The 12,031-nt window shown below is 42.0% G+C and overlaps 1 protein-coding gene across 6 annotated transcripts in view; it reads right to left on the bottom strand.

Annotated features, from left to right (window-relative positions):
• uggt2 (UDP-glucose glycoprotein glucosyltransferase 2) overlaps window positions 1-12,031 on the bottom strand; it is a 42,503-nt gene that overhangs the window by 13,752 nt on the left and 16,720 nt on the right. For all 6 annotated transcript variants that reach the window (XR_005209602.1, XM_037789999.1, XM_037789998.1 and 3 more), the window contains exons 23-30: window positions 9,600-9,731; window positions 8,868-8,998; window positions 7,975-8,070; window positions 7,655-7,757; window positions 5,577-5,656; window positions 3,390-3,579; window positions 3,113-3,271; window positions 2,482-2,567 (exon numbers count right to left, since the gene is read on the bottom strand). Coding sequence is in view for 5 of the 6 variants with exons in the window: in XM_037789999.1 (XP_037645927.1) it covers window positions 2,482-2,567; window positions 3,113-3,271; window positions 3,390-3,579; window positions 5,577-5,656; window positions 7,655-7,757; window positions 7,975-8,070; window positions 8,868-8,998; window positions 9,600-9,731 (977 nt within the window). In the remaining variant the exon portion in view is untranslated. The remainder of the gene's footprint in view (window positions 1-2,481; window positions 2,568-3,112; window positions 3,272-3,389; window positions 3,580-5,576; window positions 5,657-7,654; window positions 7,758-7,974; window positions 8,071-8,867; window positions 8,999-9,599; window positions 9,732-12,031) is intronic.

Here is a 12,031-nt window from a genome sequence, read left to right as displayed (position 1 = left end):
ATTTAATCCCATTTCACTTCCAGTTGTTCTCATGTTAGTTTATTTATTCGTCTTGAATTCGAATTGCTTTATTTGTTATTTTCTTTTTGAGTTTCTTGATGCCTATGATTTTTTGTTTATTATATTTAACTCGGCTATTATGTAAATGAGGTCTCTACCTAAATGTACCTCCGAATCAAAACAAAGGTTGAATGAATGAATGAATGAATGAATTGCCTATGGATAGCCATCAATGCTGTCTGGATAACAATGTTCAATTGACTGTACGGTCATACATCATACAACTTTATTTTCTATACGTTAGCCAAAAAGCTTTTTGTAACGGCATCAATCTTAAAGTCCAACTGAAATCACAAAAAGTCATTCCTTTTGCGATCAATAATTATTGTCACCATGGTTTTCAAATTTACAAGCAATATATTCTATTAATAGAAGAAGGAAAAAAAGATCTTTGGAAATAATCTTTGGTAACTGTACTCCACAAGCCAAGGACAAACAGCGTTCAGCAGAGGAAGTGAAGAATGAGGACCAGAACAAGCGGCATCTAAAACCAACCAATGCTGATATTTGCAGGCGAGTTTTCAAACATTGCAATGTAATGCAGTCGACTACCTACCTTCATGCCTGCTGCAATGTGTACATTCATCATTGTTCACTGATGCAAATAACTATATTACCACTTACAGAACTACTCAACCAATCAGTCTCAGATTTCCATTTTAATAGTGTACTTGAGTGAAACACATTATTTTGTGTCAGTGACGGCGGTTAAAACTATTTGTATAGGGGCAAGTAAAAAACTTTGGGCGATTAGATTTCTGACCCACTTGCTCGATCGACCAAAAAACATTAACGTTGAACCCTGCATGGCAACAGTGCAAGAAAAATATACAGTATGGGCTCCTTACATGAAGGAGACAACAGCAGCTAATGGACAGACCACTGACAGACAGTGAGAGCACGCACTTAAAAGCGGATACTGGGACAGCTGCCAGGGTCACACTCTGATCATAGTCATTACCCTCCATCATCATTAAGAATCACCTTACCATTATTTTAACCATCACTACTTCCCAGCCATGCTGTATATACTGATAGATTTAATGAGAAAGTCTGTACAGTATTGATTGCATAACACTGGCCTTTCACTGTAATTGTTTTAGGACTGATTTGCCCGGTGGAGAATGTCTTCTGGCAGGCAGGATCTGCAGGGTCTCGTGGTGAAACACCAGAGAGCGAACTTCAGGAAGAGATGAGCAATGGGCTGTGATGCACGGCGAGCCATTACGACCCCAGTGCTTACTAAAGGCAAAAAACCAACCTTATCACTATGACAAATGCTCCCTCCTCATTGGGCCCAAAGTGCTGCTTGTGTTTTGCCCCCTCCGCTGTCACTGATGCAACTCAGCCTTTAGGGCTTGTGTTAGAAAGCACCAGAGATCAATCTGTATCCCTGCTCTGAGGAGAGGAGAGCTGGCCATCTCATTCATCGCTGTCAGGGCGAGACGCAGTGGCAGCGCAGGGCGGAAGAGGGAAAACGCAGGCTCTGGGAATGGAGAGCACAGACACTCCCACTAGACTCTGATCGGCCACCTAACCAGAGCAGAGTGCCGCTAACCACAAGAATAATGACACTGCCAAGGTGAAAAATGACATCACCTCTTAGCTTCACCTGGAGGATTGGGGAATAAATCTTGGTTGTCTGATATGATTCCAGAGGAACCGAGGGCTGTATGTGTCCTAAATCTTATGTGAGGATAGCCAGAGAGGACAATATCTGTGATTGTAGGGACATCTCGTATGATGCACTACAGTTGACCACGCAGACTCACGTACATGGTTGGGATATGAGCCATTATCCCGACTTGATAGTAAGGGATTATCTTTGTCATGTTACATAGAAGTGATTAAAGTAAAAGTGTAGAATTAAAAGAATACAAGGAAAATTGTATTTTGTTTGAAAATGCATCAAAGCAACCAAAGGACAATACTGTTTCTACTCGTCCGGGGAAATTAGACAACGCCGACGCACTCTGTCTAGTATATGCAGCCTTTGACACCTACGCCGTCCAAACTAAAACACATTCTGCTGCTGATATTTTGCTGTCTGAGGTGAATGGCATGGCAGGTGACCGGCTGAATCATCCCTCCACTCCGTCTTCTCTTTAATAGCGCCCCTCTCCTCCTACTTGTCTCTCTTCCCTCTGTAGTGAGCAGAACTCCCTGTACTCATCAAAACCTTGAGCTGCTACAGTGTCAGCAACTCTCTATGTTACCATAGTGATGGGTTTCATAGCTACCGGTATGAAAGGGAGAGGTAGCTGAAAACAACCTTCATGCTGAGCTCCTGATGAAGCCGCCTAATTAGCATCATTACCTAACTTTTTTTTTTTTTAAAAGATATTAATGTCTGTGAGGAATGAGATGGGAAATGACAACATTGGCATTACAAATAGTCCGTAGACGCTGGTGAATACTCACGTGAGAACCTGATAGATATCCTCTGATCTCCCTTTACGTAATCTCAGGATCCAGGCGCCAGGATTGGCTTTCAGCTGGAAATATCCCTGTTGGCAGTTGAAACAGCAGGAGTCTGAGTATTTACTGTAAGCATTAAATGCACACTTGTTTTCTCAACGCTGGCACTAGGCAGTTTCTGTTAGAAACTTACTATAGAGTAGTTAAAGGGGCTAATTTCGATATCCAGAGCATTAATATAGCAGCAAACAACTATTGTATATATATTGTTATGTAAAGATATAGTAGAGTAACGTAAGTAAGAGTCACGGCCACTGCACTGCTCTCATACGGCAGTTACAGCTGATAACGACATCCTGACCAACGGCATCTTCGCGGAAGCGTAGCACCAACCCTCTGGTTCCCCCTCAGGTAAACACTGGTATCTCTATCAGCACTTTTGCCATTGTTTGCACTGTTAGCGCTGGTAGCTGCGAGCCGCCAGCCATGTTGAGAGCCGTTGAGAGGCAATAGAAATGCTCTCAATCCCGTATTTAGCACCTTTAACTACTATACCCATGTCATATATATCTTTAACACAGTGCAAGAAAACTGTCTCGGTAACTCTAGTATTGAGTAGAGAAAGGTTACTGACCAGGTTAGCCATGACGATAGTGTCATGCATGAGCGGTTCCCGGCTCGTGCCCAGGGTAAACTGCAGTCCGCGGGGAGGCTGGCCGGTTGACAGGTCAAAGCAGTGGCCCTCCAGCAAGAGGTGCTCCAGCTCATACTCCGCAGTCACAACCCCGCTCACCTGGAGCGAAACCACAAATTACACAATAGAAAGAAAAAAAAACGGGGGAATGATTAATAGAATGCAACGCGGCCCTAATTAAGAGGTGAGAACGATAAGATTGCCGGTAGCAGGATACCTCCTGCAGGTGGATGTTATCCAAGTCATGCGGGCTGCGGACAGCCTGCACCATCCAGCTCTCCGGTGTGATCATATTAAGGGTGAGAAGGGGAGATTCCGGGAGATCCATGAAGCGGGCGACTGGTCCTGGAGACACGGTGTCGTTGGCCAAGAAATTCACATCAGACTCCAAGACAAAGCGGTAAAAGCTGTGACAAAGACAGACAAACAGAGATGATGAAAATATAAATGCTTGCCTTGCAAATAACTGCAAATTAAAAGAATATCCAACAACAGAGTCGAGAATTGCAGCTCCTAAAATGGTGGGATATCCTGCAGGACTTTTTGCCACCGGACTGAGTCAACAATTCCATCCAGCAAACGCAGTCCTCTTAAGCAAGCACTAAAATGATGACATGTTGTGCAATCGTCTCCTTTCTAGGACGGGAGAGATGGGCTCTGTTGTGACAGCTGGGTATATACAATCTCCTCAAAGTGAGGAATCTAATACTTTTACTGCCAGTGTTCCTGCTCGGCCAGTAACAGAAATATGTGCGGCAGTCTGTGCACCAGAAGTGTTCCCTTTCTTCGTTATTACTCAGAGATGTCACAGAGCTAATTGCTTTTCTACAGTGTGCCCTCTGACACCGAGGAGTCATAATCAGTGTAGATAACGTGGCAGACGATAAACATTACCAATGCTAATTTCTTTTTATTCTTATTTTCAAAAAGGTAGACCGTCGTTTCTTCTTCACAGGGAGATTTCTCAAAAGTTCATTCTGCGCCACAGCAGCCCCATGTTTCTGTGGACCATGACAGAGCAGTTACAGAGGGGCTGCTGACTCCAGGGTGGGATGGGAGCGGCTACCACGGCACAGGAAAGTGGCGAGGGAAAGATTGTATTTTAGAAGGAGAAGCCCAGTACACCAGGGGAAAACCCAGTCTTCATTGGACTGGTTCCAATTTGTGAGATGACCAATTCTCCACAAGAAGAAAAGTGAGCGAAAGATGAGCAGCCCTGTGGTCTCTGCTGCGGTCTTGCCACTATGAGAAGTTTACCAGTGAATGAAATGAACCCACTGATGCGGAATAGGATTCATGTTTGGCCACTGACAGCAGCATCTCCAGGGGTGGGCTATAGGATTACCAGGCTTATGGCTCTGCAAGGGACATCAAGCAGGGAAGTTGTAACTTTATGGTTACAAAACTTATCTGCTGTTCTAAACTAAATGCCATCCCCTCATGATCATCCCCTCTTTATGAAGAGATCCAAAAACAGAACAAAGCTGCATTGTCCTATTTTTTTTTACATTTAAATAGTCATCAGTTCCCCAAAGAGGAAGTGTTTAGGGATCTTGATCAACACCAATGACTTAACAAATACTATCTTGCCAGTTGTTCAGAATTTCAGCCTTTAAGAGTATGTCCTCTGCCCAGGTTTTCATATTTCAGTGGTTGAATGCGACGGTACTAGAAAGAAACCAATTTCTGTTACAAATAACATTAAATGTTTCTGCATTGTGATATACTGGACTAGTGGAGCAGCCAGTGGCCGCGTGACTGCAGACATCCAGCCTATCTATCTCTCATGTGAAAATACCATGTAGCCATTTGTGTCAATTACAGGCAATTGTCACTCAGGAGGACAAGAAGTGTGATGGGTTCAGGGGAGGTAGAGTTATTTCCATCAGTTCAATTCCAGCTGGTCTCTGACTGAGGTCAATAAAGGTCATACAGTAAATAGTCCCTCCGAAGCGAGGGTAAACTTTCTGGTAATGTTCTGTCATTTGGCATAACAAAACATAAAACAGTTGAGCTATTTCAGTATACTACCACTACAATTGACTCAACCCATTATAGAACAAATTAAAAAAGAAAACCAAATTACATAACGACTAACATTCATTCAGTGGTGTGAATGTTAATGGGCAATTTAAACCCTTCATTTGTTGTACTTTTTTTTTATCATTTTGTTTTTTTTTACTGTATGTCTTGAACCACAACAATGCAAGCTGTAAGCAATTTGCCTAGAGATGTAAGGGGAGGCCCAAAGCAATAAGGTGGTGTTATTAAGCAGATTGCATCTGTGCAGTATAATCTTACAAAGGGAAAGGGAACGAGGCAGAGATGCTAAGTCTGCAGCGGTCGGAGGATACACAAACAAGCCAAACAGGAAAATTTAATTACTGTTGGAGCTGGAGCTTACCTCTTGAGGGGCATCTCGGACAACTTGGCCCTGCAATTCATAAACACCTGCAGTCTCACGTTGACCACTTGACTGAGCACCTGCAGGAGTCACAGAAGAAGAGACCCAGTTAAAGAAAACAGGGTGCAAAGTAGAGCCCAGCGCAGCAGAGAGGTACAAGAGATACATCAGCCTTTGGCTGAACAAAAGGACTGAAGGCTTTCACTGCCCCATTACTCTTACTATACTAATTAAAAAAAAAAATCCCTTAGGGCTGTCAATCGATTCAAATATTTAATAGCGATTAATTGCATGATTATTCATAGTTAATCACGATTAATCGCAAATTAATCACACATTATTTATCTGTTCAAAATGTGCCTTAAAAGGGAGATATGTCAAGTATTTAATACTTTTATCAACATGGGAGTTGGAAAATATGCTGAAGGAATCCATTGGTACCAACGATGTCATACTAGCTTGTTGCAAAGGAGGTCAAATAACTCTCTGAACTTACGCTAAATATTGGTGAGGAAAAACTGTCATGGCCATTTTGAAAGGGGTCCCTTGACTTCTGACCTCAAGATATGTGAATAAAAATGGGTTCTATGGGTACCCACGAGTCTCCCCTTTACAGACATGCCCACTTTATGATAATTGCATGCAGTTTGGAGCAAGTCAGTCAAATTAATTAATTGATTTCCAATAATAAATATATACATATATTAGCATAAAGCAAGCGTATCTGCCCACTACCATGTTGATAAGCCTATCAAATACTTGACAAATCTCCCTTTAAGGTACATTTTAAACACATAAAAAAATGTGTGATTCCTTTGCGATTAATTGTGATTAATTATGGACAATCGTAAGATTAATTGTAATTAAATATTTTAATTGATTGACAGCCCTAATATATTTATTATTGGAAATTAATTAACAACACAAAACACTGACAAATGTTGTCCAGAAACTCTCACAAATCATAACATGGCAAACTCAGGCCCAACAGGCAACAACAGCTGTCAGTGTGTCAGTGTGCTGACTTGACCATGACTTTCCTCAAACTGCATGTGATTATTATAAGTGGGCATGTCTGTAAAAGGGAGACTCGTCGGTACCCTTAGAACCCATTTTCATTCACATATCTTGAGATCAGAGGTCAAGGGACACCCTTGGAAAATGGCCATGAGAGTTTTTCCTCGCCAAAGTTTAGTGCAAGTTTGGAGCGTTATTTAACCTCTTTCACTACAAGCTAGTATGACATGGTTGACACCAATGACTTCCTTAGATCTTGTAGTTTCATATGGTACCAGTATCTTCACTCTAGCTTTAAAAGTGAGCTTGCCACAACCTAAAAATTGCAAGTTGCGTTAATGCGTTAAAGAAATTAGTGGCGTTAAAACTAATTTGCGTTAACACGTTATTATCGCGTTAACTTTGACAGCCCTAATATCTTTACATAACATTTTTCATGATATAACAATGGTCAAGCTCAGTGGTTAGCACATTGAGCTGCCTTCCTTAAAATCAGCCGTGCTGCTGATATACTGTCATCACAATTTCTACTGCATACTACAGTACACTACTGAAAAGTGTACGCTGCAAACAGCTACTGAAGGTGGCTGTCTGACTGGCTGTCTGTAAAGGCATGGTGAGTCATATTTTCATATTCACCCAAGTCAAATTCTTCACCACAGCGAGCCTCCTGCAAGATGCAGCAGACAGCTAATGAGATTCAGTGAAACTAAGCCCACTGAGGAGACTGTTCCTAAATAACTTTAAATAAATAAGCATACTTGTTTTAGCTCACAAAGAATGGGACTATTTTTCTGATCAATTTTACCGACTCAATAAATGCTTTTAAGGAGTTGGAAGCTACAGTATCTTTCAGCATAAACCGTGTGCATAACAGAATATAACCATGAAAATGTGATCATAGCATCAAGTGAGGATAGAAAAAAAGAAAATTTCCATCTAAACTTTTGCACCTTGGCAAGCATTGCGTTTCTGTACCCTTCCTTTCAGTGAAAGGGATTTTAAAGTGTCCCTGCTGTATTAGGAATCGATGGAGAAGAGAGGAGAAGAATCCAGCTTACAATCAGTAGAGGGGACATCTTCTGTGCCTCCCTAGTGAGCGGGTCAACGACGGCCACAACATCATAGAACACCTCGTTTTCACGTGGGGAGAGATGGAGCACACTGAGGAGGAGAACAGAATGCCAAAGCGGATTCAGCAACACAAGGTTATACAACCCTTATTCAGCAGGACCGCAAATCAAAAGATTTGCCTTTCTGCACTGCTTGACGTGATGGCTTAGCAATTTTCAGATCCATTGTAACAAAAGGAGAGTAAACACTTCCCAGTGAGACGGCAGAGCCAATACGACACTAAACAGAGGAAAATAACGTTGCCCACCTGTGGCTGTTTTTGATAAATTGGACGTCCCTCCTGACCTCTCCTTTGGGGGCTGCAGTTAGGAGGGCATCAACTTTCATGACCAAGTCACTGGCGCTGAGGGGAAAAGAGGTGTAGCAGGGTCAGTCCATCATTTATTAATGCTACGTTTTAGGAAAGATGTCAAACAGAGCTCACATGATGTGATGTCAAGCTGTTAACAAGGTAGCCTCATAAATCAATTGAAGGTGCAGTGTGTAGGATTTGGAGGCATCTAGCGATGAGGTTACAGAATGCAACCAACTGAAACTCCTCCCGTGTGCCAAGCGTGGAGGAGAACTACGGTGGCTGACGCAAAAACCCAAATGTCCCTATCTAGAGCCAGTGTTTGGATTGTCCGTTATGGGCTACTGTAGAAACATAGCGGCCGGCTCCATGAAGAGTACCTGCTCCGTATGTAGATATAAACAGCTCATTCTAACAAAATCACAATGATTCTTATTTTCAGGTAATTAGACACTAAAGAAAACATACTTATTACTATTACAACTCCGTTACTGCCAACTAAGGCTGTCAAAGTTATTGCGGTACTAACGCAAAGTCTAGTTTTCTCTCAGAACACTTGAATTACAATATGCTGAAAGGTTATTATGGAATTTTTGCTCAATGATGCCAAAAAAATACTGCCTATTGCCACTTTAAGTTACATTTTGAACAGATAAAAAAAATGTGTGATTAATTGCAATTAACTATGGACAATCATGCAATTAAATATTTGAATTGATTGACAGTCCTTCTGCCAACAGATCCCCCTAAATGCTACACACTGTTCCTTCTAACTGAGAAACTGAAGAAAGAGGCCGTTTCTCCCACATAACCAGGCAAAAAAAAGAAAAAGAAAAATACAAACATACTGCTTTGGTTTCATCCCCATCAGTTTTACTTTGGCTTTGACTTTCTCTGCAGAACCGCTCAGTGTAATCTTCTCCAGCAACTGGAAATCCTCCACAGTGAATTCCTCCTGCTCTTCAAATGGGCCGAGGATCTAACATGAAGACAATAATGCAGTCAGAACACGACTTTTCCCATTCTGCATGTATTACATTATTTACTACTTGCCAAGGGGGTGTAAAATGGACTAGGATTGTAACACAGTGTTTTATCCATTTAAAGTCGTGGTATTCAGTGACGGTGCCTGTGTTTTCCTCCTTTCTATTTTTGGGAGTCGTGCCACTGCAGCAGAGGAATGTAAAATGATATTAATTGTTACTGCCATCTCAGAGGCTGGCCTCTTCATCCGTGGCTGTCAGCATCACTGCTGCTGAGACATCAGTCATCAGCTCTGTACACACATACAGTCAGCACATACAGACACACACGCACACGCACAGCGCAGTTTGTGCCACCTGTGACCTTTGAGGAACATTCATGCTGATTTGACAGTACTAAGGAAAACACAAGAGGGAAAATCCTCCAAAGTGCAGTGGCTTAGAGGATCCTACTTCACTGTATGAAACAATAGCAGCAATGCTTTGCCTTTCTGACCACATATTGTGGTCTATTCAACTTTCTAGGTGGAAATCAATGAATCAATATTCAACTGAGAATACGCTAATTGAGCTGTGTTGGAGTTCATGCCCACTCACCCTGCCGTTGCTGATCACTGCCCGTTGCCCAGGGCTCAGTTTCAGGACGTCTCGACAAAACAGCTGCTGACTACGAATAAAATCCACTTCCAGTGTGTTGAACTTTTTCTCAAAGGCATCTCCGTCCATGCCCTAGAGCAGAATAGCAAAAGTTTGTTTAGGATGTTGGATAAATTGATTGCATTGTTGGCTCACATTTTGAAGTTGCGATGTACTGCGAGATCCAATAGACTAGCTCAAGGACCTTTCTCCCTTTACGGCCTGTCCAAAACAAAATCTGAGTGATGCATTGGCGTCGGGAATGATGTATGTGAGGAAAACAAATTATTCGCAACATCAATGATGCCTTGCATCAGCGCAATCACTGCAGTTTTTCAAACATGAAATATTTCAGCCAGAGGACCGAGCTGTCAGAAAAGCACGTGTGAAAATGAGATTAATCAATTTGTAATTAATATACCACGCTCTTAATTAAGCCTCTGCCATTTTTGTCTATAACAAATTAGGTGTGGGAGTGTGGAGGGTTTGTGGAGTCAGGTTATTAGTTTCTCCAACATCTCTCCTCAGGAGAACAGGTGAAATAGCAATAATGTCAGCACAATCCAGTCAGCAAGTCTGTCTGGCAGCCAATAATAAACTCATATCCCTCGACTCTGGGTCTCAACTCACACAGCCACCTCCTACCCATCTTTCCATTGCTATTTCCAGCCCATTCTCTCCCCATTGTTTAAGGCTGGTATAATTGAAGGGCAGTTTGTTATGGTTGGTCGGTCCCACATGCAACCTATGCTGTATGACTTATTCCTAATGGAAGAGATGGGAGCTCTCCTGTCAGCTGATTTGTTGATTAGCGCCTGAGAATTTGTTTTCTTGTGTGTAATGCTGCGTGGGTGGATACTGCACACTGCAGGATGGAGAACACTAGTGGCTGTAGACTGCTTACAGCAGCAGAGTGATGGTCAGGCTCGGCTGAACACGTATGGCTTACACAACCATGAACGGTGAGCAGGAGCTCGGCTGTTTCATCAGGTCCTGGAGACCAGGTATCCACCAGCACTTTTAAGTTAAAGATTCAGCGCGTGGAGCCCCCCGCCTTGTGCTGGCCCCTGTGACAGATCAAGTGGAACTGACAGTGAGTAGGCCGCTTGCCTTGGCATCCACAGGCTGTGGAGCATCACGCGTGCTCTAAATGTATTCTGTTAGCTGATGTTCAGGAGGGGAATGAGAAGATGGGCTCATCAATCACCATTTCCCCCCCCAACCCCCGACTGTGCACTTGAATCAAGAAAGCAGTGACAGACAAATCTCAAGTTAAGTGGTTATATCCAACATTTGTTTTCATCCTTTTTGCCATTATGCTCATCAAATCTGCATAAAACGTTATCAGATATATCAGTGTTGAATAACATTTCTCCCCTTTTGCAGAGATACATTTCACAGATGCACCTTTCACTGGCACAATCAAATAATCAAACCCAAAAGATTGTGTTTCTTACTTTCAACACAGTAACACTCATGCTGTAGTCCTGCATATCTTTTAGGATTGGTTGATATGATGCAGTATACCACAAAGACAATATATATTTATCAGCTCTTGGAGCTTTTGACATACTGTTTACATTTAGGTAGCTATCCCTTTAATAGCTCTGGTTGTATTAGTCCATGGCAGGCAGTGTTGCAAATCAGTGAGCAGGACTGTTTTATGGTAGTATTGGATTTATAGGAATTCGCAGCAGTGTGATGAAGTACCTCAGGTACTGTACTTCTAACACGGGTTTAGCCTAAAACAAACATTTCTGGTTATTTTATGTCTAAATAATTTAAAGAAAATGAACTATGTGACAATATATATCAATATCATAATATGAAATAACACATACCATGGCAGAAGATTGTATCCACATAGCCCACTCCTAATATCTTTAAATAACTGTCATGGCATCTCATTTGTCAATTTGATTTTTTGTGTCACACAAACTATACTTTTGTTCTTATGTTTGCTTCTTTACTTTGCCGGCTGTGGGTCTTCTGACACGTTCCTGTCATGTCAGAAGAAACAAGAGATGGGATTTATTCACCACCTCAGCTCAAAGGCATTCATGTGTTTAACACAGCAGATAATAAATTGTAATTTGCTAATCAGCCTCGACTACTGGCATCAGAAAAATGTCTCCGTTTCCTGCTCGTGTTGACACATTTCAGCAAATTGCGGTGGCAGGTAGGAGATATTTTCACATATCCTACTCGTAATTGTGATCATGTGAACCGTTCCTTTCTGTCAGTCAGGACGCAGATCACACGCGCTATAAAAAAACACTCCAATATGAACATGTCATCTTGGTTATGATAATTAGTTCACACAGGTTAAAATAACATAATATACTAACCACACCACAATATGAGAATGTTTCAGAGCATGAATAACTTGGAAC

Source organism: Sebastes umbrosus, chromosome 13 (genome assembly GCF_015220745.1).
Source record: "Sebastes umbrosus isolate fSebUmb1 chromosome 13, fSebUmb1.pri, whole genome shotgun sequence".
In the NCBI taxonomy this organism is placed as follows: domain Eukaryota; kingdom Metazoa; phylum Chordata; class Actinopteri; order Perciformes; family Sebastidae; genus Sebastes; species Sebastes umbrosus.
Note: the sequence above shows the minus strand (reverse complement) of the source record. Positions and strands in the feature narration are given on the sequence as shown.